At 43.5% G+C, this 23,013-nt stretch overlaps 1 protein-coding gene and 1 long non-coding RNA gene across 3 annotated transcripts in view; one reads left to right on the forward strand and one right to left on the reverse strand.

Annotated features, from left to right (window-relative positions):
- Srpk2 (SRSF protein kinase 2) overlaps positions 1-22,643 on the reverse strand; it is a 211,694-nt gene extending 189,051 nt beyond the window's left edge. The window contains exon 1 of one of the 2 annotated variants that reach the window (XM_040735191.1): positions 22,436-22,643. In XM_040735191.1, coding sequence (XP_040591125.1) covers positions 22,436-22,506 — 71 coding nt within the window. In that variant the 5' untranslated portion in view covers positions 22,507-22,643. The remainder of the gene's footprint in view (positions 1-22,435) is intronic. The other variant, XM_040735192.1, reaches the window with a different exon arrangement.
- LOC110342903 lies at positions 12,859-17,785 on the forward strand. The gene is made up of 2 exons (XR_002385076.2): positions 12,859-13,521; positions 16,845-17,785. It is a non-coding gene; the product is annotated as an uncharacterized LOC110342903 (long non-coding RNA).
- Positions 22,644-23,013: the final 370 nt, after the last annotated feature.

The raw sequence follows: 23,013 nt of genomic DNA on the forward strand, positions 1-23,013 counted from the left end.
CCAGGAAGATAAGAGCTCCAGAAAGATAGGGCATTCCCAGATTTGCTTATTGGATCTTTTACATTCAATTTTTCATACCTATTTATTTATTTCCTTTGTTTGTTTGTTTGTTTTGAGACAGGGTTTCTCTGTGTTCCTTTGGCTGTCCTGGAACTCACTCTGTTGACCAGGCTGGTCTTGAACTCAAAGATCTGACTGCCTCTATCTCCTGAGTGCTGGGATTAAAGGTATGTCACTACCACCTGGATCAATCTTTTAGATTTATTATTATTTTTATTCTTGTTCGTATATAAGTATGAAAGTAAGTGTAACATGTGTGCCGGTGCCCGCAGACTCTAAAAGAAGGCATTGGATGTCTTGGAACTAGAGTCATAGGAGGTTATGAAACAGCCAGCGTAGAAGTTGGGAAATGAAGTTGGGACTTCTGCAAGAACAGTATGCATTTTTCACTGCTAAGCCATATCTTCAGGCCTGCGTTCTATTGTTAAATAAATGCTCACCAAATCAGTCTTATAACAGGTATTATTTAAGTCCTGTGCAGTCAAGGAAGCATAGGAAAATCTCCCACCCTTAGGGAACCCCACTCTATTGCCAGAAGGCAGAAACTGAAAGTCATGAATATGTACAGTGTGGATGGAAGGGTCTTGGGGTTGTTTGGTTGGTTGGTTTTGTTGTTGTTGTTTCACCCTGGTACTAGAGTTGAACCCAGGACTCATAGGCCTGCTATACAAGTACACTACCACTCAGCTACACCCACTGACAAACGTTTTTTATGAAAATAATAAAGCAAATTGAGCATTGTGACTCACCCCATATTCCCATCACTGGGATCAGAGGGAATTACTGAAACAGAAGGAATGTTACAGTGACCTCTAAGCCAACCTAAGATAAAAATCTCTAGACCTTACACAAAGTAAGGCTGAGCCAGCAAGGTGGCTCAGCGAATGAAAGTTCTTGCCACACAGACCAGACTACTTGAGTTTGGTTCTCAGAACCCACAGTGGAGGGGAAGAACCCACTCTGGAAAGCCATCCTCCAATTCTGTAAGTACTATGGGACACCTGTGCACCTTTGCACACATAACCCAAACTACACACAAGCTTGATTTGCTGAGATGGTCTCGATGGACATGTCCTTTCCTTACCTTTTTTACCAGTTATTTCTACTTCCCTAAGTTCAGAGAAGACTATGTATACTCTTATCTGGAATGTGAATTAATGAATTAAAATATACCAAATACATCATTGACTTCACATATACCATATTAGACATTAAAAAAGAAAGAATGTAGACTACACACCTAATATCTGCTGATTTAAACATTAAACATTTCTTCTAGGTGTATCACAGTTTATAATGTCATTTATTTATATAGTTTTTAAAATTTATTTATTTTACTTCATATGTATGAATGTTTTACCAGCATGTGTGTATATACACCATATGCATACCTGTCGAATCCCCTAGAATTGGGCTTACTGATATTGTGAGCCACCATGTGGGAATCAAAACAGGATCCTCTCCAAAACCCTTTTTTTCTTTTTCCTTTTTCTACTCTTTTTCTTCCTTCCTTCCTTCCTTCCTTCCTTCCTTCCTTCTTTCCTTCCTTCCTTTCTTTCCTTTTTTTTTTTTGGACAGGATTTCTCTGTGTAACAGCCCCAACTGTTCTAGAACTAGCTCTGTAGACCAGGCTGGCCTTGAACTCCCAGAGGTCCACCTACCTCTGTCTCCCAAGTGCTGGCATTAAAAATGTGTGCCACCACTGCCCAGAAGCAATGTGCTCTTAACTGTTGCTCCATCTGTGGTGGTTTGTAACAAAATGGCATTAATAAGAGTTGTGGCTTTGTTGGAGTTGGTATGGCCTTGTTAGAGAAAGCCGGTCACTGTGGAGTTGGCCTTTGGGCTCCCAACCACACCCAGGGTCTTAGGCCACTTCCTGTTGCCTAGTGGTCAAGATGTAGAACTCTGGGCTCCCTCTCCAGCACCATGCATGTCTGCCTGCACACCACTATATCCCACCATGATGATAATGGATTGAACCTCTGGAATTGTATGAGAGCCATACAAATTAAATATTTCCCTTCATAAGAGTTGCTGTGATTAGCACTTGGGAGGCAGAGACAGGAGGAACTCTGTGAGTTTGAGGCCAGCTTGGTCTATAGAGCTAGTTACAGGACAGGATCCAAAGCTACAGAGAAACCCTGTCTCAAACACAGAAAGCAACAACAAGAGTTGCAGTGGTAATGTTGTCTTCTCACAGCAATAGAAACCCTAATCAAAACAGAAGTTGGTAACAGGGACTTTGGTATTGCTGTGATAGGCTGGACCATGTCTTTATTTGGAGTAGTATGGACTTTGGGAGTTTGGGTTAGGAAAGCAGTGGGATGCTTTAAGCACTGGGCCATATTAGTAGAAGCATGGAAGACAGAGGTGCCAAGAGTTATTTGAACTTTGGGGACCTGGATCAAGAGGTTTCAGAGGGAAAAAATATTAATATGTGGTCTAGAAATTGTTCTTGTGATATTTTGGTGAAGTATGTGGCTGCCTCTTGCCCTTGTCCCAAGAATCTGTCTGAGGTTAAAATGAAGAGATTTAGATTAATTACATTGGCAGAGAAAATCTCAAAACAGCCTATTGTAGACTGTGTCATGTGATTATTAAGTTATTAGTGGTAACTCTAATAAGATTTATAATGAAGCCGGTGGCTGTCGCTGTAACGATAAACGGCACACCAGGAGTGCGGAACCCGGATCTAGGCACCCTGGGAGCTGCTGCTTCTCCTCAGCCCAAACACCGCCGGCTCCAGGCACATGTGAACTCCCCTTTGCTAAGTTCTCCACCACTTCCCTCAGCAAGGCCGATTCCCGCCACCCCTACCACTGCTCACAGCCAGGAGCCAGCCCTTTCTACCTGCCGGTAAGGTTAAATGGTCTTCCGAGATTTCTCTCGCGGCCACGTGCTCCATTACTGGCAGCCTACTGAATTCGGCCTGAATAAAAATTCACTGGTAGTAAGCTCAACTGCTCTATACTTATGGCGACTTACATTACAATGCAGGACATTAAGAATTTTCTTTCTTTTTTTTTTTTTTTGTATGGATGGGATGTTAGAAAGGGTTAAGGACCTACCTGGAAGGTACTTTCTACCCACGATAGTGGTTATCAGTTTGGTAATCCATATAATTTTACTTAAGAAATGGTTTGAGAATAGGGTAAAAAATGACAAACTTATAAAGATCATATGGTCATCACAGGATGGTTATGAAATCCTAGTACAAAGAATTCAGAAAATGGAAAATCCTTGCAAGATAGTAAGGAAGGTTTGGTAAAAAATATTCAGAATATTCAAAGTGATAATGAAAATCTGACAAACAGGTTTAAAGACACAGAACATAAAATTGAATTACTTTCAGGAAAAATGTGTTCCATATCTATTGATTCAACAGACAGAATAGAAAAAGTGGAACATAATGTTGAAACGTTTAACCACAAAAATTGTTCCGTGTTTGAAGATTTCACTAGCAAACTACAAAGACTGAAACTACATAAGATTGAAATGCTAACAAAAGATTTGTTCCATGTCTGAGAGCAATGACAAACTAGCTGATAGACGTTATTTCTGGAAGGCAGTTTACATGCTATTGAGATACTTTCTAAGGATAAGAATATTAAATATTTGGAATCACGTGTAAATGACGAATGCAAAACAATGAACGATTCCATGACGTCCTTAGAAAATTATTTGTCCCAAGAACTTCAAGAGCTCAGAGAAACAATGATGAATAGATTGCAGGTCTTAGAAGAAGTCCAATCTGATACTTCAGAATCTGACATACAAGCAACAGGTCATGACAGAGATTTCCCTATACCTCTCAGATGCTGGGAAGACCTCTCTAAGGTTGTTATTCCCTCTCCTATGGTCTTCCCAGTATCTGTAAAAAAAAAAAAAAAACAGCAACAAAAAAAGCACCCAAGCCGGGCGTTGGTGGTGCACGCCTTTAATCCCAGCACTCGGGAGGCAGAGGCAGGCGGATCTCTGTGAGTTTGAGGCCAGGCTGGACCAACAGCCTCCAAAACAGAGAAACCCTGTCTCGTAAAAACCAAAAAAAAAAAAAAAAAAAAAAAAAAAGCACCCAAATGGTTTCATTGCTTATCAATGGGAACCCATACAGATGAGAGACCTAAAGGGAATCAAGGAGGCCATTGTTTCATATGGTCTTCATTCTCCCTATGTCAGAGAGCTCCTGACCTCATGGGCCACTGCTAATAGCATAACCCCTAGAGATTGGAGCCAATTGACTTCAGCACTGCTAGAAAATTCATGTGAAATTCAATGGAGAGCTTTATGGAGGCAAGAGGCAAAATCCCTAGAGATTCAGGGATTAAAGAACAGCTATGAAGCACCCCAGGACAAGATTATTGGGGAGGTGCTTACGCTGACCCACAGGTTCAGGCTGCATATGATGAGCACATGTTGTCTTTATGCCGTACAACTGCTTTGAATGCTTTGGATAAGGGTTGTGAAACAGGAGAGACAATGCAACCCGATACCAAAGTAGTACAGGGTCCAAGGGAAAGTTTCACTGAATTTTTAGAAAGATTGTCCAGAGCAATAGAAGTACAAATAAGAAATCCTGAATCTAGGCGACTCCTTATAGAATCTTTGGCATACAAGAATGCAAATCCACAATGCAAACAGGCACTTTGGCCATTAAAAATAAGATCAGCACCATTGGAGGAATGGGTCTTATATACAGCAAATCTTGAATATAAAAGTCAGGATACAGGAGCTGGGTAGGTGAAGCAATTTCTACAGGCTTGAAGAAGCACCAGGATGCCAAATGCCTTACCTGTGACAATATAGAGGTCTGGGCATGGGAGGCAATCTCCCAAAATTCCAACAGACATAAAGATCCTAAGTGCTTTAACTGTGGTAGAATAGGACATCTGAGTAAGAACTGTACATGAACCATTCCTAGAAATAATGCTTCTGCCAGGAATGCTTCGGACAGAAGGCCTCAGCCTTCTGGTCTCTGCAGAAGGTATGGCAAGGGGAAACATTGGACCAAGGAATGCTGGTCGACTACAGACAGACAAGGTAGACCTTTACAGTGGGAAATGGGTCCAGGGGCCTCTTGAAGGCCCCAAGATCCAAGGTGGTCAGGTCTTTCTCAGTATCAGTGGAGGACAGCCTCTCCCAGGACAATTAGAAGATCCACTGCCCATTGTAAATAATATGGCCCTGGATAATACATTAGTTACAGAAGGAGGAAATACAAAATGTATATTTTGACAAACTTCTATACAAGATCATAGACCCAAGTTATCAGTTAAAGTAAATAATACTGTGATTAACAGCATTTTAGACACTAGTGATGGCATCACTATCATAAAGCAGAAGTCTTGGCCCTCGAGATGGCCTCTAAAGGAGGTAAACATTCAATTATTAGGGATTGGACCCCTATCTCAAGTTAAACAAAGCACTAGATAGATTGGCTTCATTGGACCATAAGGTCATATGTTGAAGATATTGCTATAAATCTCTGGGGTTGTGATCTATTACAGCAATGGAATACACAGATTAACATTCCTCCTGTATCAGATATGAGCTATAGAAAAGCTCTTGGTGATAGAAAGAATATTGTAAGGCATTACAGAAAACAGATGCCAACACACACAGGCTGTACAGAAACAGGATGCTAGTGCCAAACCTACAGAGCAACCAAAAGCTCTACCCTTAAAATGGCTAACAGATATACCTGTCTGGGTAGGTGAATGGCCTATGACATCTGTAGGGGGAAATTTAATACTCTGTCATTAGCCATGTGGCATATTAGAGGCACATACAGATGAGGTAATAAAAGGGCAGTTTACCACACTGCTAACCACACCCACTTTAGGTGTGACTAAAGATGTATATGGATGTAGGCTGTGAACTACATCACTAGCCAGGCCCACTTTTGGGCATGGCTAGGGGCATGTACGGAGGAAGGAATAAAAGACTGAGCAACAGAACCTCTCACCCTCTTCTCGGCTTCCAGTTTGGTGGCAGAAAAGTACTGGGCTCATCTGGGTTGCTTGTTTTTCTCTTGTGGGTAATTTCTACAATAAATACTTACCTATACTCTCAATAAGTGTGCTGTTTATTGTTGCAGCATCAGACATCTGAGAATTTAGAGGCTTTGGAGTAGTTCAGGAACAGCTAGATGCGGGACATATTGAGGAATAAGCTAGTACATGGAATTCACCTGTTTTTTGTTATCCAAAATAATGCTGCAATGATAAATGGCACACTTACCTATGTCCGCATACGTCTTTAGTCATGCCTAAAGTGGTTGTGGTTATGGTGCGGTAAACCGCCCTTTTATTACCTCATCTGTGTGTGCCTCTAGTAAGTCACATGGTTAATGGTGGCACACTGTTTCCTCCTACAAAGAAGAAGTCTGGAAAATGGAGAATGGTTACTGATCTTAGAGCCATTAACAAGGTAATTCAGCCTATGGGGTCTCTACAATCTGGGATACCACTACCTTCACTAATACCTAAGGATTGGCCAATTATAGTTATAGATTTAAAAATTGATTCTTCACAATACCATTACAAGAAAAAGACAGAGAAAAGTTCACCTTTCCAGCACCTACCTATAATAATTCCCAACCGGTACGGAGATTTCAGTGTAAGGTTTTGCCATAAGGTATGTTAAATAGCCCGGCTTTGTGTCAGTATTTTATGCATAAACCTCTGGAAATAATTCGTAAACAATTTACACAGTTGTTAGTATATCATTATATGGACCACATATTATTGTCCGATTCAAATAAAGGTACTTTGGAAAAAGTGTTTGAAGCAGTAAAGGACACTTTGCCTCGATGGGGATTACAAATTGCCCCAGAAAAAATACAAAGAGGAGATTCTCTTAATTATTTGGGTTATAAAATAGACTCACAGAAAATTAGATCGCAGAAAGTAGAGATCAGAAGAGATCGTTACCAGACTCTTAATGATCCTCAAAAACTATTAGGAGAAAACTCTCAACTACAGACAATTATTGGTGTAGAAGGGCATGATTTAAAACACCTGAAAATGGCTTTAAAAGGAGACGAAGACCTAAACAGCCCATGAATACTATCAGCTGAGGTTGAAAAGGAATTAGAATGGTTAGAAAAGAGAATATTAGAAGCACATGTGGACCATGTGGATCCAAAACTGGACTGAATTCTGGTTATTTTACAATCTAGGGAATACCCCTCAGGGATTTTGATGCAGAGGGAGGACATCATACTAGAATGGGTATTTCTGCCACATAAACAAAATAAAAAACTGAAAATGTATATAGAAAAGATCTCAGATTTGATATTAAAAGATAAGTTAAGGCTTTGTCAACTGACTGGAAGGGACCCAGCAGAAATTATTGTACCTTTAACTAATGAGGAAATTTCCTCCTTATGGATAATCAGTATTGGCAAATAGCTTGCAGTAACTTTTTGCGAACTATTAGTAACAACTATCCCAAAACAGAGAGAATCAAATTTGTAAAGAAAACAATTTGGATTCTTCCACGTATCATGAGAAAAACACCTATTTCTGGAGTTCTTACCTTCTACACAGATGCAAACAAATCAGGTAAGACAGGGTATAAATCAGGAAAAATAGTAAAGTATTTCAAAGCCCAGAGTTGTATGCCATTCTCATGGTACTTAAAGACTTTACAGAGCCTCTAAATATAGTTACAGATTCTCAGTATGCAGAGAGAGAGTTTTCTTGCACATTGAGACAGAAGAATTTGTTCATGATGGCACTGAATTAATCTCACTGTTTTTACAATTACAGGAAACCATCAGAAACAGGACTCATCCTATATATATATATAACACACATCAGATCCCATACAGGTCTGCCAGGTCCTCTGGCTCAAGGCAATGATGAAATTGATCGTTTGTTAATAGGGAGTGTGTTGGAAGCTTCAGAATTTCACAAGAAACACCATGTTAACAGCAAAGGTTTAAAAAAGGACATTTCTATCACCTGGCAACAAGCCAAGGAAATAGTAAGAAATTGCCCCGCTTGCTCATTCTACAATCAAACTCCATTACCAGCAGGTTGTAATCCCAAAGGTATTTGCAGGAGTGCACTTTGGCAGATGGATGTTCTTCATGTTCCAGAATTTGGCAGTTTGAAGTATATACACCATACCATAGACATGTTCTCAGGCTTCCAATGGGCTACTGCCCTCAGCTCTGAAAAGGATGATTCTGTTATTACACACCTCTTAGAGGTGATGGCTGTTATGGGTATACCTGCACAAATAAAAACTGACAATGCTCCAGCATATGTCTCCAGTAAACTGGAACAGTTTTTCAAATATTATAATATAAAATATGTAACTGGTATACCTTACAATCTCACAGGACAAGCAGTGATTGAAAGATCTAACCAAACCTTAAAAGAGATGCTTCATAAACAGCCAGGGAGAACAAAGACCCCCAATAACAGGTTACATAATGTTTTACTAACATTGAATTTTCTTAATGCTGATGAAAAAGGACAAACTTCTGCAGAAAGACACTGGATTGCAGAGAAGACTTCTGAACTGAACCAACCAGTATATTTTAAGGATGTTATGAACTCAGTCTGGAAACCAGGATATGTGTTAGGTTGGGGAAGGGGTTATGCTTTTGTTTCCACAGGAGAAGAAAAACTTTGGGTTCCATGGAAATTAATCAAGATTCAATCCGAACAGAAGACACCTCAGGAGGAGGAAAGTCATATTCTACCATGGGTAAAGTGACCTCATAAAAGGAAAGAGAAATGTTTTGCTTTTTGTCTTCACAGGAAAACTCAACGAAAAAATACTGGGCATATGGATACCTGAAGAAGAATGAATAGCTACCCTGAGGACCATCAAACAAACAATAACTCACTGTGTGGTATCAAAGTCTAGATCTCTCTATACTGTTTTTTATAATACTCATTTCTCCTTGTTTCTTTCTTTCTTTCTTTCTTTCTTTTTTTTTTTTTTTTTTTTTTTGGTTTTTCGAGACAGGGTTTCTCTGTATTGTTTTCGAGGCTGTCGGTCCAGCCTGGCCTCGAACTCACAGAGATCCACCTGCCTCTGCCTCCTGAGTGCTGGGATTAAAGGCGTGCCCCACCACCGCCCGGCCCTTGTTTCTTAATATGCTTTAGTCCCCATTCATTTAACTGAAGCTGACTTTGAAGTTGGATTGGCTCTCCTACTCTAAGTTAAAGTGTATTGTTTAAATAAAATTCAGAATTTCTGTATTATATCAAAGAGCCATTGATATAAGACAGAAGAAAATAAAATTAACACTGTCATCTGTGTATTTCTTGTTCTGAAAAGTCTAATCTCCTTCATGTTTATCGTCTTCCCTATTGTCACTTTTCCCAGTATGCATATATGTAAGTTAAAAATTTCTTTGTTATCATTAATGTTTGAGTTTTCCAGAGACCAAGAGATTTCCTGACAGAAATATTCAACTGCTTCAGAAGGAGAATGGAGCTCCACTTGACTCTACCTGATTCAACTGGATACATCTGAACTGCCCCACATCATCGACTCCACCTGACAAACACCATCCTGAGACTGGCTTAGAACTATATCACTTAACACAACTCCAGACCAAGGAACTGATACAGTGTACCTTCTACAATCTGGCCAGAGCTTCAGACGAGAGCTTCATTCAACACTAGAACTCCAGTCAGGAACTTCAATCAATCATCTCCTGCCTAACAGTGACAGTCTAATCTACTTAAGATTTTGTTGCACTAACATTTTCTTCTTACAGGTCCCCATGAGATTGTCATCGTCCCATCTCAGCAGGAAGTAGTTTTGAGAATTTCATGCCCCCTCTCCCTACTATTGATATTGTATGATAGTCTACACCTGTTAGTGTTAGTTTTCAATTATTTTAAGGTTGGGATTGGAAGGAGGTGTTCAGACATGGGTATTTCTTTCAGATAAGCTTAGGTTTAGATGGGATAGATGTTTGAGACATTTTGTTCATTGAAACAAGTTAGTTTTGTTTTTAAGTTTAAATATCTTCTTTAGACTAAAAGAGGAATTGTAGGGGGAAACGTAGGACTCCGCCATTAGCCATGTGGCGCACTAGAGGCACATATGGATGTGGTAATGATAGGGCGGTTCACCGTGCCTCTAACCACACCCACTTTGGGTGTAACTAGAGAGGCATTTGGATGTGATAATGAAAGGGTGGTGAATTACGTCACTAGCCAGGCCCACTTTTAGGCGTGGCTAGAGGTGTGTCTGGAGGTTCTCATAAAAGACTGCAGCAGAGCTGCTTGCTCTGTCTTTTTGGCTTCCGGTTTAGTAGCGGAAAGCTACTTGACTCATCTGGGTTGCCCGTTTTCTCGTAATTTCTACAATAAATAGTTACCTGTACCCTCAACAAGTGTGCCGTTTATCGTTACAGCTACAGGTGGTGGTGGCACATGCCTTTAATCCCAGCACTTGGGAGGCAGAGGCAGGTGGATCTCTGTGAGTTCTAGGCCAACCTGGTCTACAAAGTGAGTTCTAGGATAGGCTCCAAAGCCACAGAGAGACCCTGTCTTGAAAAGCCAAAAAAAAAAAAAAGAAAGAAAACAGAAAGCTGGTGAAGATATACTTGAATAAGAGGGCTGTGTTTCAAACTCAACAAGAAGCAGAACTTGGCAGCTTTGGCCACATGCTGACTTTAGAGTCAAGAACAGAATAAACAGGCTATGGAGTTTGCCTCTGCAACTAAGAAAGGCCACTGAGGCCAGATGTGTGTCAGGAGTGTCGCTGAAAGGAGGCCTCGAGAGGCCATTGTGTGAAGCTGTGAAGTTGAACCTTGGATTGCCTTGGAGAACCATAGATGCTGGAGATGCCAGAGCCATAGGATAATTGCTGGGGAAAGACACTAACAGGGAATGGAACCAGCCCAAGAGAAATAAGTAAGTTACAGTCAACAAAACTGAACAGAATTGTTGATCTGAAGAGCATTTTGACGTCAGACATGGAGATGCAGAGTTTGGAGTTTGCCCAGGTGGTTTTTGAGAGACATGGGACTTAGCAGAACTGCAGCAGTAGCACAAAGACCTGAGTAGGATGCAGTCCACTCCTGCTTAGTCAGTGGAATGTGACTGCCTCTGACCTTAGCCCTAGTTACAGGAAAGACCATGAACACCTCCCTGACAGGGAGAGGCCAATCAGAAATGAACAAACGACTCCAGATGTCTTTCTGCTGAGACAAAAATGTTGCAACTTCCCTAGACCCAAAATAGCCAATCAGCTCAGTTCAGATACCCTTGGGCTTGAGCCAATCCCAAGTCTGTAACTATGCAGTTTTGGGATCCCCCAAGCTCCCTACTTGTCTAACCACAATTAAAAAAAAAAAACAAACCCGTCGGGCGTTGGTGGCGCACACCTTTAATCCCAGCACTCGGGAGGCAGAGGCAGGCGGATCTCTGTGAGTTCAAGGCCAGCCTGGTCTCCGTAGTGAGTTCCAGGACAGCCTCCAAAGCCACGGGGGAACCCTGTCTTGTAAAACTAAAAAATAAAATAAAATAAACAAACCCACCCTGTGCTGCCCAAGGTCTCTCCCACTCTGCTACTGCATCAGGTGGACAGAGAGACCCAAGTTAATGCGCAATAAAGCCTCTCTGCTTTTGCATCAGATCAGGTCACTTAGGGGTCTTTTGGGGGGTCCTGATTTTGGACACAACATTTGGGTGCTGGTCCAGGATCCCCAAGCGCACCATAACCACCCTTTGCTAAGCTTGAGGCACCAACGATCAGGTAACATTCTAAATGGACTGGCAAACTCTGTACTCTATTTTCCATTTCTGACTGTTGGAGCTCCTTCTATGAAGCCTGCTTAAGATCTAAGTAGACATGCTGGAGGACCACAGGCTGGAGAACAGGGGATGCCCCAGGACCCTGCTGGTGGGTCAGGGAACCCTTTTGAGGGGGATTGCAGAGACTGAGTGGTCTTGACCACCGTGTCTCACTTTCAGATCTGTACACAGCAGCCTGTTTTGTCTGTTACTGTGTGTGCATCTGTGGTTGTGCTTGTCCTGTTTCTGTGACTGAAACATCCTGAAATAATGGGCCAGATGTCCAGCTGTCCTCCTGAGCCTCTTCCTTGACCATTTTAAAGATTTCATGGACAGTGACCAATGGGTTGAATGGGAACACATAAAGGCCTGCTACTCTAGAACCTCTGTGAATGGGAGTGGCCATCCTTTCAGACTAACTGACCACGGAAGGCACTTTTAACCTGTCTCATTATCAGGACTAAGGGTATCATCTATGGATGGCCTGGATACCCTGCCAGGTTCCCTACATCAAGATCTGGGAGGACCTAGTTGCAGACCCCCCATCTTGTGTAAAGCCATTACTTATAACCAACGTGGGTGGATCCTCAAAAGTGCTCACCTTGGGAGACACCAAAAACTTCCCCCAAGGATTCCAAGCCCTCAGCACCCCCCATTCTCCAAGGTGACTAGAGGAAGACCTCCTATCCCCACCCCCTCTATATCCCCTTTCCCTCCTGTGCAACCCCAGGCTGGGCCCCCTCTCCTGTTATCAACAAACACCCCAGGAGAGGTTAAGCTCATCCCTAGTCCCCCTCATACCCGTGGAAGAAGACTCTGTGGAGCTACTGTCCATAGGACAGACTCAGCTGCCTGAGTTGGTACCATGGGCCTGCCTGAGGATCAAGGCAATGAGGTTTGTCAGTGTCAGTCCTTTGCCACTGCTGACTTACTTGTACAATTGGAAAAGCCAGAGCCCCCTTTTTATGATAACCCTAAGGGTCTTATTAACCTTTTAGATTCTGTCACTTTCACTCCTCAGCCTACATGGGACGACTGCCAGCAGCTCCTTCAGATCCTTTTTACTACAGAAGAAAGGAAACTCATTATTGTTGAGGCCTGGAAGTTGGTTCAGGTGATGCGGGCTTCCACTTGACCCATGGAATTTCAACTCACCAGAGGGTAGGGAGTGCCTCAAGGTCTACTGCCAGGTTCTAGTGAGGGGTCTCTGGGCAGCTGCTAAGCACCCAACTAACATGGCTAAAATGTACAGTGTTCAGCAGGTGATTGATGAATCACCATCAGCCTACCTTGAGAGATTAATGGAGGCTTTTAGGGCGTACCCTCCCATGGACCCTGAGACAGCCGAGCATAGGTTAGCAGTGGTCCTAGCTTTCATCGATCAAGCAGCACCAGATATTAGAAAAAAACTTTAGAAGATACATGATTAGCCAGTAAGTTGATTAATGACTTGATGGAGGCAGCAAATAAAGTATAATAGAGAGGCTCCTGCAAAAGACCAGCAAGACTGGGGGCAGAGGAAAGCGAGAGACAGGAGAGGGTCAGAGCAGTGGAAAGGGAAATGGATCAAAGCGCCACAGCAGCTGCAGATGGGAAACAGACTCACAACATGGTGCGGGTGCTGCCAGCGGCATCGGCTTCTGATCCAGAGGAAAGCGAAAACAACTCCAGTGCCTGGCCCAGATGCAAGGTAAGGCACCCAAGAGAGCAATAAACCAAAGCTGCAAAGGGACTAATGCACCTATTGCAAAGAGATTGAGCACTGGGTTAAGGAATGTCCCAGAAAGAGGGACCGTTAAGAAGCCCCATCATGTCCTGGTGGCTGTATCAGGGGTAGAAAGTGACTGAAGGGAACAAGGTTCAGACCCTCTCTCCAAACCTAGGATAATCCTATGCTTGGAGGAGAAACCTGTCCAATTTATGGTTGATACAGGTGCCCAACATTCAGTTCTGACAGCCATTCTGGGTCTGATATCAAATAAAAAAGCTTGGGTACAGCGGGCTACAGGCATGGACCAATACTCATGTACTACTGAAAAACAGGTAGACCTTGCGATGGGCCAGTGTCCCACTCTTTCCTGGTATGCCCCCTTCTGGGGAGAGATCTACTCACAAAGATGGGAGCGCAGATACGTTTTGACAAGAACAGGGTGACTGTGACTGTGACTGTGACTCAGGGCTGGCACAGGTTTTAACTCTACAGCTAGAAGAATACAGACTCTCAGAATCACCCGCTGACCCCTAGGAGTGGGTCCATGACTGAATCTCCACAGATCGTTGTTGAGAAAGGGAGACCAGGATTCAATAAACAGCAGGCCCCTATCCTGGTAGAACTTAAGCCAGGAGCCATCCCATGTCAGCAGAAGTCCGGGCAGGCATTACCCCACACCTCTGTCACCTGTTTAATCAAGGAATCTTAAAACCTTGTCAGTAACCTGGAACCCCATTGCTCCCCATCAGAAAGTGAAACTCTGAGGATTACCACCTACTCTAGGACCTAAGAGAAGTCAATAACGAGTTATTGATATTCACTCCACAGTGCCAAACCCTTATACATTACTAAACTTATTGTCACCCAGTCTACGATGGTACACTGTGCTAGACTAAGATGCTTTCTTCCACTTACCACTGGCCCCTCAGAGCCAAGCCCACTTCACCTTTGAATGGCATGACCCTGTAAAAGGATTCAATGGACAGCTGACCTGGACCTGACTGCCCCAGGGGTTCAAGAACTCACCCACCATATTCAATGAGGCAATCCATGAGGACCTGGGGGCCTATCAGACTGAACACCCCAGAATCCCTCCTATAGCATATGGATGACCTCCCGAATGCAGCTACCACCAAGGATGACTGTAAGGTAGGGACAGGGACTTGCTTCAGACTCTGGGAACTCTAGGGTATAGGGTTTCAGTCAAAAAGGCACAGATCTGCCAGGAAAAAGTGACATGCCTAGGTTACATTCTAAGTGGAGGGTAGGGCTGGCTATCAGAGGCAGGCAAAGAGACTGTGTTAAAAAATACCTACCCCAACCAATAGAATTCAGGTTAGAGAGTTCCCAGGATTATCTCACTTCTGTTGCCTCTGGATCCCAGGCTGAAATATCTGAAATTTCCAACCCCTTTATGGAGCCATTCGGGAAGGCTGCCCTATGAATGGGCAGGTGAACAAGAGTGAGCATTTGCCCAGATTAAAGCAGCCCATTGTCAGCTTCTGTACTAGGACTCCCTGATATCACAAAGCCATTCTGGCCATATGCAGATGAAAATAAAGGAGTAGCTAAAAAATCCTAACCCAGATGCTTGGGCCATGGTAAAGGACAGTGACTTATCTCTCAAAAAGACAGGACCCTGTTACTTCAGGGTGGCTCCTGTGCTTGAGAATCATAGTGGCCATTGTCTTGCTTGTCAAAGATGTAGATAAGCTCACCCTAGGGCATTAGGCATGACCATACCTCATGTGGTAGAAGAAATCCTCAAGCAGCCTCCTAAGTGCTAGTTGAGCAAAACAAATATGACTCACTACCAGACCCTCCTACTTAGCCACTACTCCCCCCACCCCACTCACCCACCCTGCAAATATGTTTTGCCTCATCAATGGCCCTAAATCTGGTCACCCTGCTCCTTGACCCAGACTTGGATCAACCAGCTCATGGCTGCTTTGAGATACTCAGGCAAGTCCACAGAACCTGGCCTGATCTGAGGGACCAACCAATACCAGATACTGAATTTACCTGGTACACCGATGGGAGCAGTTTCATCAAAGAAGGGAAAAGGTAGGCAGGCAAGGCAGTGCTGATGGAGGGAGAGGACATTTGAGCTGAGGCTCTGCCCCCAGGGACATCGGCCCAGAAGGCAGAACTGATCTGAGAGCAAAAGGCTTAATGTGTATGTACACAGACGGCCACTACGCACTTGCCATGGCACACATAATATATGGTGCTATATATCAAGAGAGGGGGTTCCTGGTGGCTGAGGGAAAGACTCAAAGATAAACAAGAAATCCTAAACTTGCTGAAAGCCCTATGGCTCCTAGCTAAGCTGGCAATCATTCATTTTCTAGGACATAAAAGGGGGGACTCCCGAGCTGCCCGAGGAAATGAGTGGGTGGACAAGGCGGATAAGGTGGCTGTGGAACAAGCTGCCTCAATACTAACTCTAAAGCTGCCGAACTTGGTCCCCACGAGCTGGCAGACAACCTGATACAGACCTTAGAAGATTTTGCCCTCCTCTACAGCCTACCCCAGGCCTGGCTGCCCAAAAGCCCAGAAGGATGGTGGCTAACAGGAAGCAGGAGACTAATCACACCTGCCAAAATGGCAATAGACTTGTTGAGATATATCCACAATGCTACCTACCTGGGCCCAAGAAAGACTGAGAAACTGCTCCAATGGTCTTATCTCAAGGTGTTTGAACTCTGACATAAGGTAGAGCAGGTAGCCTCCAAGTGCCTGGCTTCCCAGCTAACCAGCATCAAGCCCATTGGAGGGCAGACCAGAGTGTGTATGAGAGGAGACATCACTGGGTCTCACCAGGGTGCTGATTACACTGAGGTGAAGGTGGGGAAATACCTTTTCAGGCTGGTTAGAGGCTTTCCCCACCAAACATGAAACTGCCTAGACTGTGGTTTAAAAAAAAGATACTTAAAGACATCATTCCCAGGTATGGTACGGCTCAGACAACAGACTGGCCTTTGCAGCACAGGTAACTCAGGGTATAGCTAGAACACTTGGGGCAGATTGGCGATTGCATTGTGCCTATGGGTTCCAAAGTTCTGACCAGATAGGTGTATGGATCAGAACCTAAATGAGATCCTTACCAATCATGGAAACTGGTAGTGATTGGGTGGCTCTCCTCCCCTTTGCCCTGTGTTGGGTGAGAAACTCCCCTTACACCCTCAGGCTTACACTGTTTGCAGTCATGTTTGAGTGACCCCCTTCCATCCTCCCCAACTTGAGATCTGACTTGCTCGCTAAGTGCAATACTGTTAATTTGCTTGCCTCCTTAATTGCAGCAGCCTTGGTGCTCAAAGACATCTTGCCAAGGTTGCAACAGGTGTATACGATGACTCTGCATCAGTTCCAGCTCAGGGAGACACCAACACAAGACCTTCCTGGAAGGGACCCTATGTGGTGATCCCAGCCACCCCCACTGCAATCAAGGTTGACTGAATCACCACCTGGATACATCACTCCCACACACGCACAACTGATCCAGAATTGATGGAGCCTCCAAAACCAGCCCCAGAAGACATGGGGCCTCGACAGAGGTGGACTGTGAAACCTGACCCCCATATGGTGCACCTTCTACAGTCTGGCCAGAGCTTCAGACAAGAGCTTCAATCAACATTAGAGCTTCAGTCAAGAATTTCAATCAAGCATTTCCTGCCAAACAGAGACTATTTAATCTACTTAAGACTCTTGTTACACTAACATTTTTTTTCTACAGGATCCCATGAGATTGTCATCATCACATTTCACCAAAAAGTAATCTTGAGAATACTACGCCCCCTTTCCCTACTGTTGATATTGTAAAATAGTTTACACCTGTTAGTGTTAGTTTTCAATTATTTAGGGTTGGGATTGGAAGGAGAGGTTCAGACTTGGGCATCTCTTTTTAATAAGTTTAGGATTTAGATGGGATAGATATGCTTAGTATAGGATATAAGTAGACTATAACTTGCTCATCATCTTTTATGTATATATGCTGTATATGTTTGAGCTTTGTATCAAGTCTAAATCTTTTATTTAGACTAAAAGGGGAATTGTAGGGGAGAGTCCACAATACTGTCCATGCCCCAAAGGGGCGTGTACAGGGGTACATGGGATAGGCGAGAGATAAAAGGAAAAAGAGAAAGTAAATCTCTCTCTCTCTCTTGGATCCTGGCCACTGCGGGGACCATAGAGCTCCTCCCAGTAAGTGATTTCTATATTCAATAAAGTATCCTGGACCTCCTTTTCAGGTAGCCTTGTTTCCTGTTTCGCTAGACACACCCTTCTTTGCCACTACATTGCCTACTCCATCCAGACTAAGACCAGGACCCCTCTTGGGGTTGCTGGAGGCCTCCTATTGGGTCCTAATGCTACTAAACCAGACCTCACCCACTCTTGTTGTCAGTGTCTTGATACCAAACCTTCCTATTTGTAGGAATAGCCATAAGGGAAACTACACAGAATCTAACCAACCCTCTCAATGTCGTTGGCAACGATAGGGGGAAGCCAGGCTTACGTTACAGTCAGTCAAGGGATTTGGCTTCTGCCTAGGGACCATACCTGATGCCTATAAACCTCTAGGCAACCAGGTGGTCCAGATACCCCCTCACGGGCATCTCTTGCCCCCCCCCCAGGATGGTAGGTGTACATGCTCCTCTGGGCTGGCCCCCTGTGTTCATGGGCAAGTACTAAGTCAGACAAAGGACTTTTGTATACTAGTATGCCTGGTCCCAAAGATAATTTATCACACAGACAGATACACCAAAGTTTAAAGGGATTCCTGACCCGACTGAAAAGGGAACCTATAATTCCCTCACATTAGGTGTCCTCCTGACTGGGATGTCATCTCTGACAAAGCAAGGCAAATATTACAATTACTGCCATCAACCTAGACATAGAAAAGCTAGAAGACTCCATTGCCCACTCACAGTATTCTCTGACTTCCCTGGCTGAAGTAGTGCTGCAAAATAAACAGGGATTGGATCTTGTATCTTTATAACAAGGCAGGCTTTGTGCACCTTAGGAGAACAATGATGCTTTTGTGTTGATCATTCAGAGGTAGTAAAGGAATCACTTACCAGACTTAGGGAGGGACTAGCAAAAAAAAAAAAGGGGAACGTGGACAATCTTGAGGCTTCTTTGAATCTCTGTTTAACGGCTCTCTGTGGTTGACTACCTTAGTCTCCACACTGCTAGGGTCTCTGCTAATTCTAGTATTCTTACTCAATTTGGGGTCCTGTATCCTCAGTAAGCTGCTTGCCTTCATTAGGGAAAGGATTGACACAGTGTAGTTAATGGTGCTACATTCTCAATACATCCCATCAGAGACCCTCAGAGAGAACCTATGATCGGGTCCTCTAGAGTTACTTCTAGAGGGGGAAATGAGAGACCCAGGCCTTAGCAGAACTGCAGCCATAGCATAAAGATCTGAGCAGGATGCAGCCCCCACCAGTCATTGGGACATGAATGGCCCTGATCTTAGCTCTAGTTACAGGAAACACCATGAACACCTCCCCCACATGGAGAGGCCAATGGACAAATTACACCAGCTGTCCTTCTGCTGAGACTAAGATGCTGCAGCTTCCCTGGACCAAAATAGCCAATCAGCTCAGTCCAGATACCGGTAACTAGGACTTGAGCCAATCCCGAGTCTGTAACTATGTAGCTTTGGAATCCTCCCAACCCACCTCCTTGTCTAACCACAATAAAAGCCCCATCTGGTGCTGCTGGAGGTCTTTCCTGCTCTGCTACTACATGAGATGGACAGAGAGGCCTGTTAACTCACAAAAGAGACTCTCTGCTTTTATCATATCAGGTCACTTGGGAGGTCTTTTGGGGTCCAGACTTTGGGCACAACAATTTTCAGTCTTGCTGTGGTCCAGTATTTCCTCACTATGCTCCTTTCCCTACGCTTTGGAATGATAATGTAGATTTGCTTTCTGCTTTTGATTTTATAGGGTATTATTGTAAGAGATTGCATGACTCTCAGAAGAGGCTTTGACTTTAGACTTTTAAATGAGTTTGAGACGTGGGGATTTTTGAACTTGGACTGAATGCATTTTTTAAAATAAATTTTTATTTAGATTAAAATCAATCTTATTTTACATGCCAATACCAGTTCCCTCTTCCTCCCATCTCCCATGCTTCCCACAGACCCCCACCCCACTTCCCATTCACTCCTCAGGGACAGTGAGGTCTCCCATGGGGGAATCATCAAAGTCTGTCACATCATTTGGGAAGTGACCTAGGCCCTCCTCTGTGTATCTAGGCTGGGAAAGTATCCCTCCATAGGGAATGGGCTCCCAAAGTCCATTCCTGTACTAGGGATAAATACTGGTTCCATTGCCAGAGGCCCCATAGACTGCCTAGGACCCCCAACTGACACCCACGTTCAGGAGGCCTGGTTCGGTCCCTAAATGCCTTTTTGCATTATGATATGGATATAAGCCTTTGAGGGCCAGGGAGTAGAATGTGGTGATTTGAAAGAAAATGCCCACCAAAGGGAGTGGCACTATTAGGAGATGTGGCTTTGTTGGACTGGGTATGGCCTTGTTGAAGGAAGTGTGTCACTGTAAGGTGACCTTTAGGGTACCATATGTGCTCAAGCCACACCCAGTGTCTCAGGCTACTTCCTGTTGCCTACTGATCAAGATGCAGAAATTTCAGCTCTTTCCCCAGGACCATGTCTGACTGCATGTCACCACGTCCCATGATAATAATGGACTAAATGTCTGAAACTGTGAGACACCCCAATTAAATATTTTCTTTTAGAAGAGTTGCTATGTTCATGATGTCTCTTCACAGCAATAGACACAGTAACTAAGACACCATCTCTCCAGCCCCCTTTACAATGACACTTTCTAAAAAAAATTTATTTATGTATACAGTGATCTATCTACATGTACACCTGCAGGCCAGAAGAGGGCACCAGATCTCATTACAGATGGTTGTGAGCCATCATGTGGTTGCTAGGAATTGAAGTCAGGACCTTTGGAAGAGCAAGCAGTGCTCCTAACTGCTGAGTCATCTCTCCAGCCCCCTAGAATGACATTTTAAAAGAAAAATTTTGGGGACAGTCTCAATGTGTAGCCCTAGTTCACCTAAAATTCACTATGCCCTCAAACTCAACAGAAATTTGCCTGCCTCTACCTACAGAATGCTGGGATTAAAATTATGTGCCACTACACCAACATAGAAGGAAATTTTTTCCTAAGTATGATTTGTAGTTTCATCCTACGATTTATTGATACAAACATCAGGTTAGTATAGTGAATATAGTTAACAAATAGCTGGGCAATGGTAGCACACACCTTTAATTCCAGGAGGCAGAGGTAGGTGGATTTCTGAGTTTGAGGCCAGCCTGGCCTACAGATGGAGTTTCAGTACAGCCAGAGCTACACAGCGGAGCCTTTTCTTGAAAAAAACAAACAAAGAGAATGGATGGAAAGTATTCATTTTAGAATTTGAAACTCAGGACATCTATATAATATTGAAGTTCAGGACATGGGAAGGCCTCTTTCCCCTAGCCCAGCATAGTAAAATTCAAGACATTTACAGTGTTCAATTTTACCAATTTAATAGAAAATGAAAAGAATGTTGTAAAACCATTTACATCCTGCTGTTCCCAAGTGGAGTCATTAAACCATGATGTATATTAAAAGTTATTTTTAGTATGTGATTGAGTTGAAAAAGACTTGAAGGGCCAGCCAGGCGGTAGTGGTGCACACCTTAAATCCCAGAACTCAGGAGGCAGAAGCAGGGAGATCTCTGCGAGTTTGAGACCAGCCTGCTCTACTAGAGCTAGCTCCAGGACAGCCTCCAAAGCCACAGAGAAACCCTGTCTCAAAAAAGAAAACAAAAGAATAAGTAGGAGAAGGAATCTAGGAGGGAAGACATCAAGGGAAAGAGAGAGGGAGATGCCTGGGGCCAGACAGCCACCCACCAGCCAGACACAGAGGAAGAAGAAAAGTAGGACACACAGAATGAAAGATAAAAATGCAGATGAAGAGAAACAGGTTAAATTAAGTTATAGGAGCCAGTGGGACACGCGTAAGATAGACCGAGCATTCTAACTAATAGTCTGTGTCATGATTTTGGGGTTGGTGTTCTGAGAAAACCTGATATATAGACAGGGTTTCTCTCTGTAGCCTTGGCTGTCCTGGAACTTACTACTTCGTTGGAGAGTATTTCTCAGTAATGCTGACACCATCAAAATAGCAGTGTGACAGATGGCAGACAACTAATTCCTATGCTACTTCTCCCTCTAGCAACTTGAGGAAGTTTGAATAAGATGTGTCTATGCCTCAGTTTCCTAATATGAACTGCAGACAGCAACGTTATCTACCTGTAAATGTGATAATGAATTAATTCGCATATACACTAGAAAATCCACTTGAAGAACACTGGGTGTGGTGGCACTTATCTATAACCCCAGCAATTGGGAGAGCTGAGGCAGAGGGATAAGTATTTTCAAGGCTAGCCTGGTCTACATAGTGAAATTTGTCTCAGACCAAACAACCAATGACCAAATTAACCACAATAACAAAAACTTGGAGAAATCTAATTGTGTTTGTTGTGAAGGTTAAATCAGTGTATACAAAACATTCCAGAAGTGTCTATGCATTCTGTAACTATTAGCTGGTCTTATACATTTACGCAGAGGCACTATGGAATGTATTAGATACCTGTATCTACATACATGTCTTCCAAATTTATCCTTTTTAAACAACAAATATTTAGGTTCCAAGTAGAGCTCAGAGTCTGAGAGGCTGAATGTATAGAGGACTCTCCATTTTTACTTCAATAACACACATAGACACCCACCCACCCCATCCTACCCCACTCCTGCAAAAAAAATCCTAAAAATAGAGCAGTAAACACTTTATCATCTCACAGATTCTGTGGTCCAGGGATGCAGGGACAGTTCAGCTGATGAGATGAGATGTCACTGGGGACTGCAGTCATCTGAAGACTTGGCAGAGACCAGAAACTCTGTTCCTAAGCTGGCTCATTCACATTGCTGTTACTAGGAGGCCTCAAACCCAACAGGCTGTGTCTCCTTCTCACAGCATAGATCTAGATCTCTCCATAGGGCTGCTGGACTAGCTGGCTTGCCCCATAATGAGTGACCCATGAGGGAACAAGGAAGATACTACAATGCCTTCTATGACCTACCCTCAAAAGTCACAATCCATCATTTCTGCCACATTCTATACATCAGAAGCAAATGCAGAGTGCTCAAAGGAAGAGAAAAAACAAAAACTCGCCGGGCGTTGGTGGCGCACGCCTTTAATCCCAGCACTCGGGAGGCAGAGGCAGGCGGATCTCTGTGAGTTCGAGGCCAGCCTGGTCTACAAAGTGAGTTCCAGGACAGCCTCCAAAGCCACAGAGAAACCCTGTCTCGAAAAAAAAAACAAAAAAACAAAAAAAAAAAACAACTCCTTTTTTGGGTGCTGGGGATTGAGCCTAGGG

The sequence above is a fragment of the Mesocricetus auratus genome, unplaced genomic scaffold, assembly GCF_017639785.1.
Source record: "Mesocricetus auratus isolate SY011 unplaced genomic scaffold, BCM_Maur_2.0 Super-Scaffold_100043, whole genome shotgun sequence".
Classification (NCBI taxonomy): domain Eukaryota; kingdom Metazoa; phylum Chordata; class Mammalia; order Rodentia; family Cricetidae; genus Mesocricetus; species Mesocricetus auratus.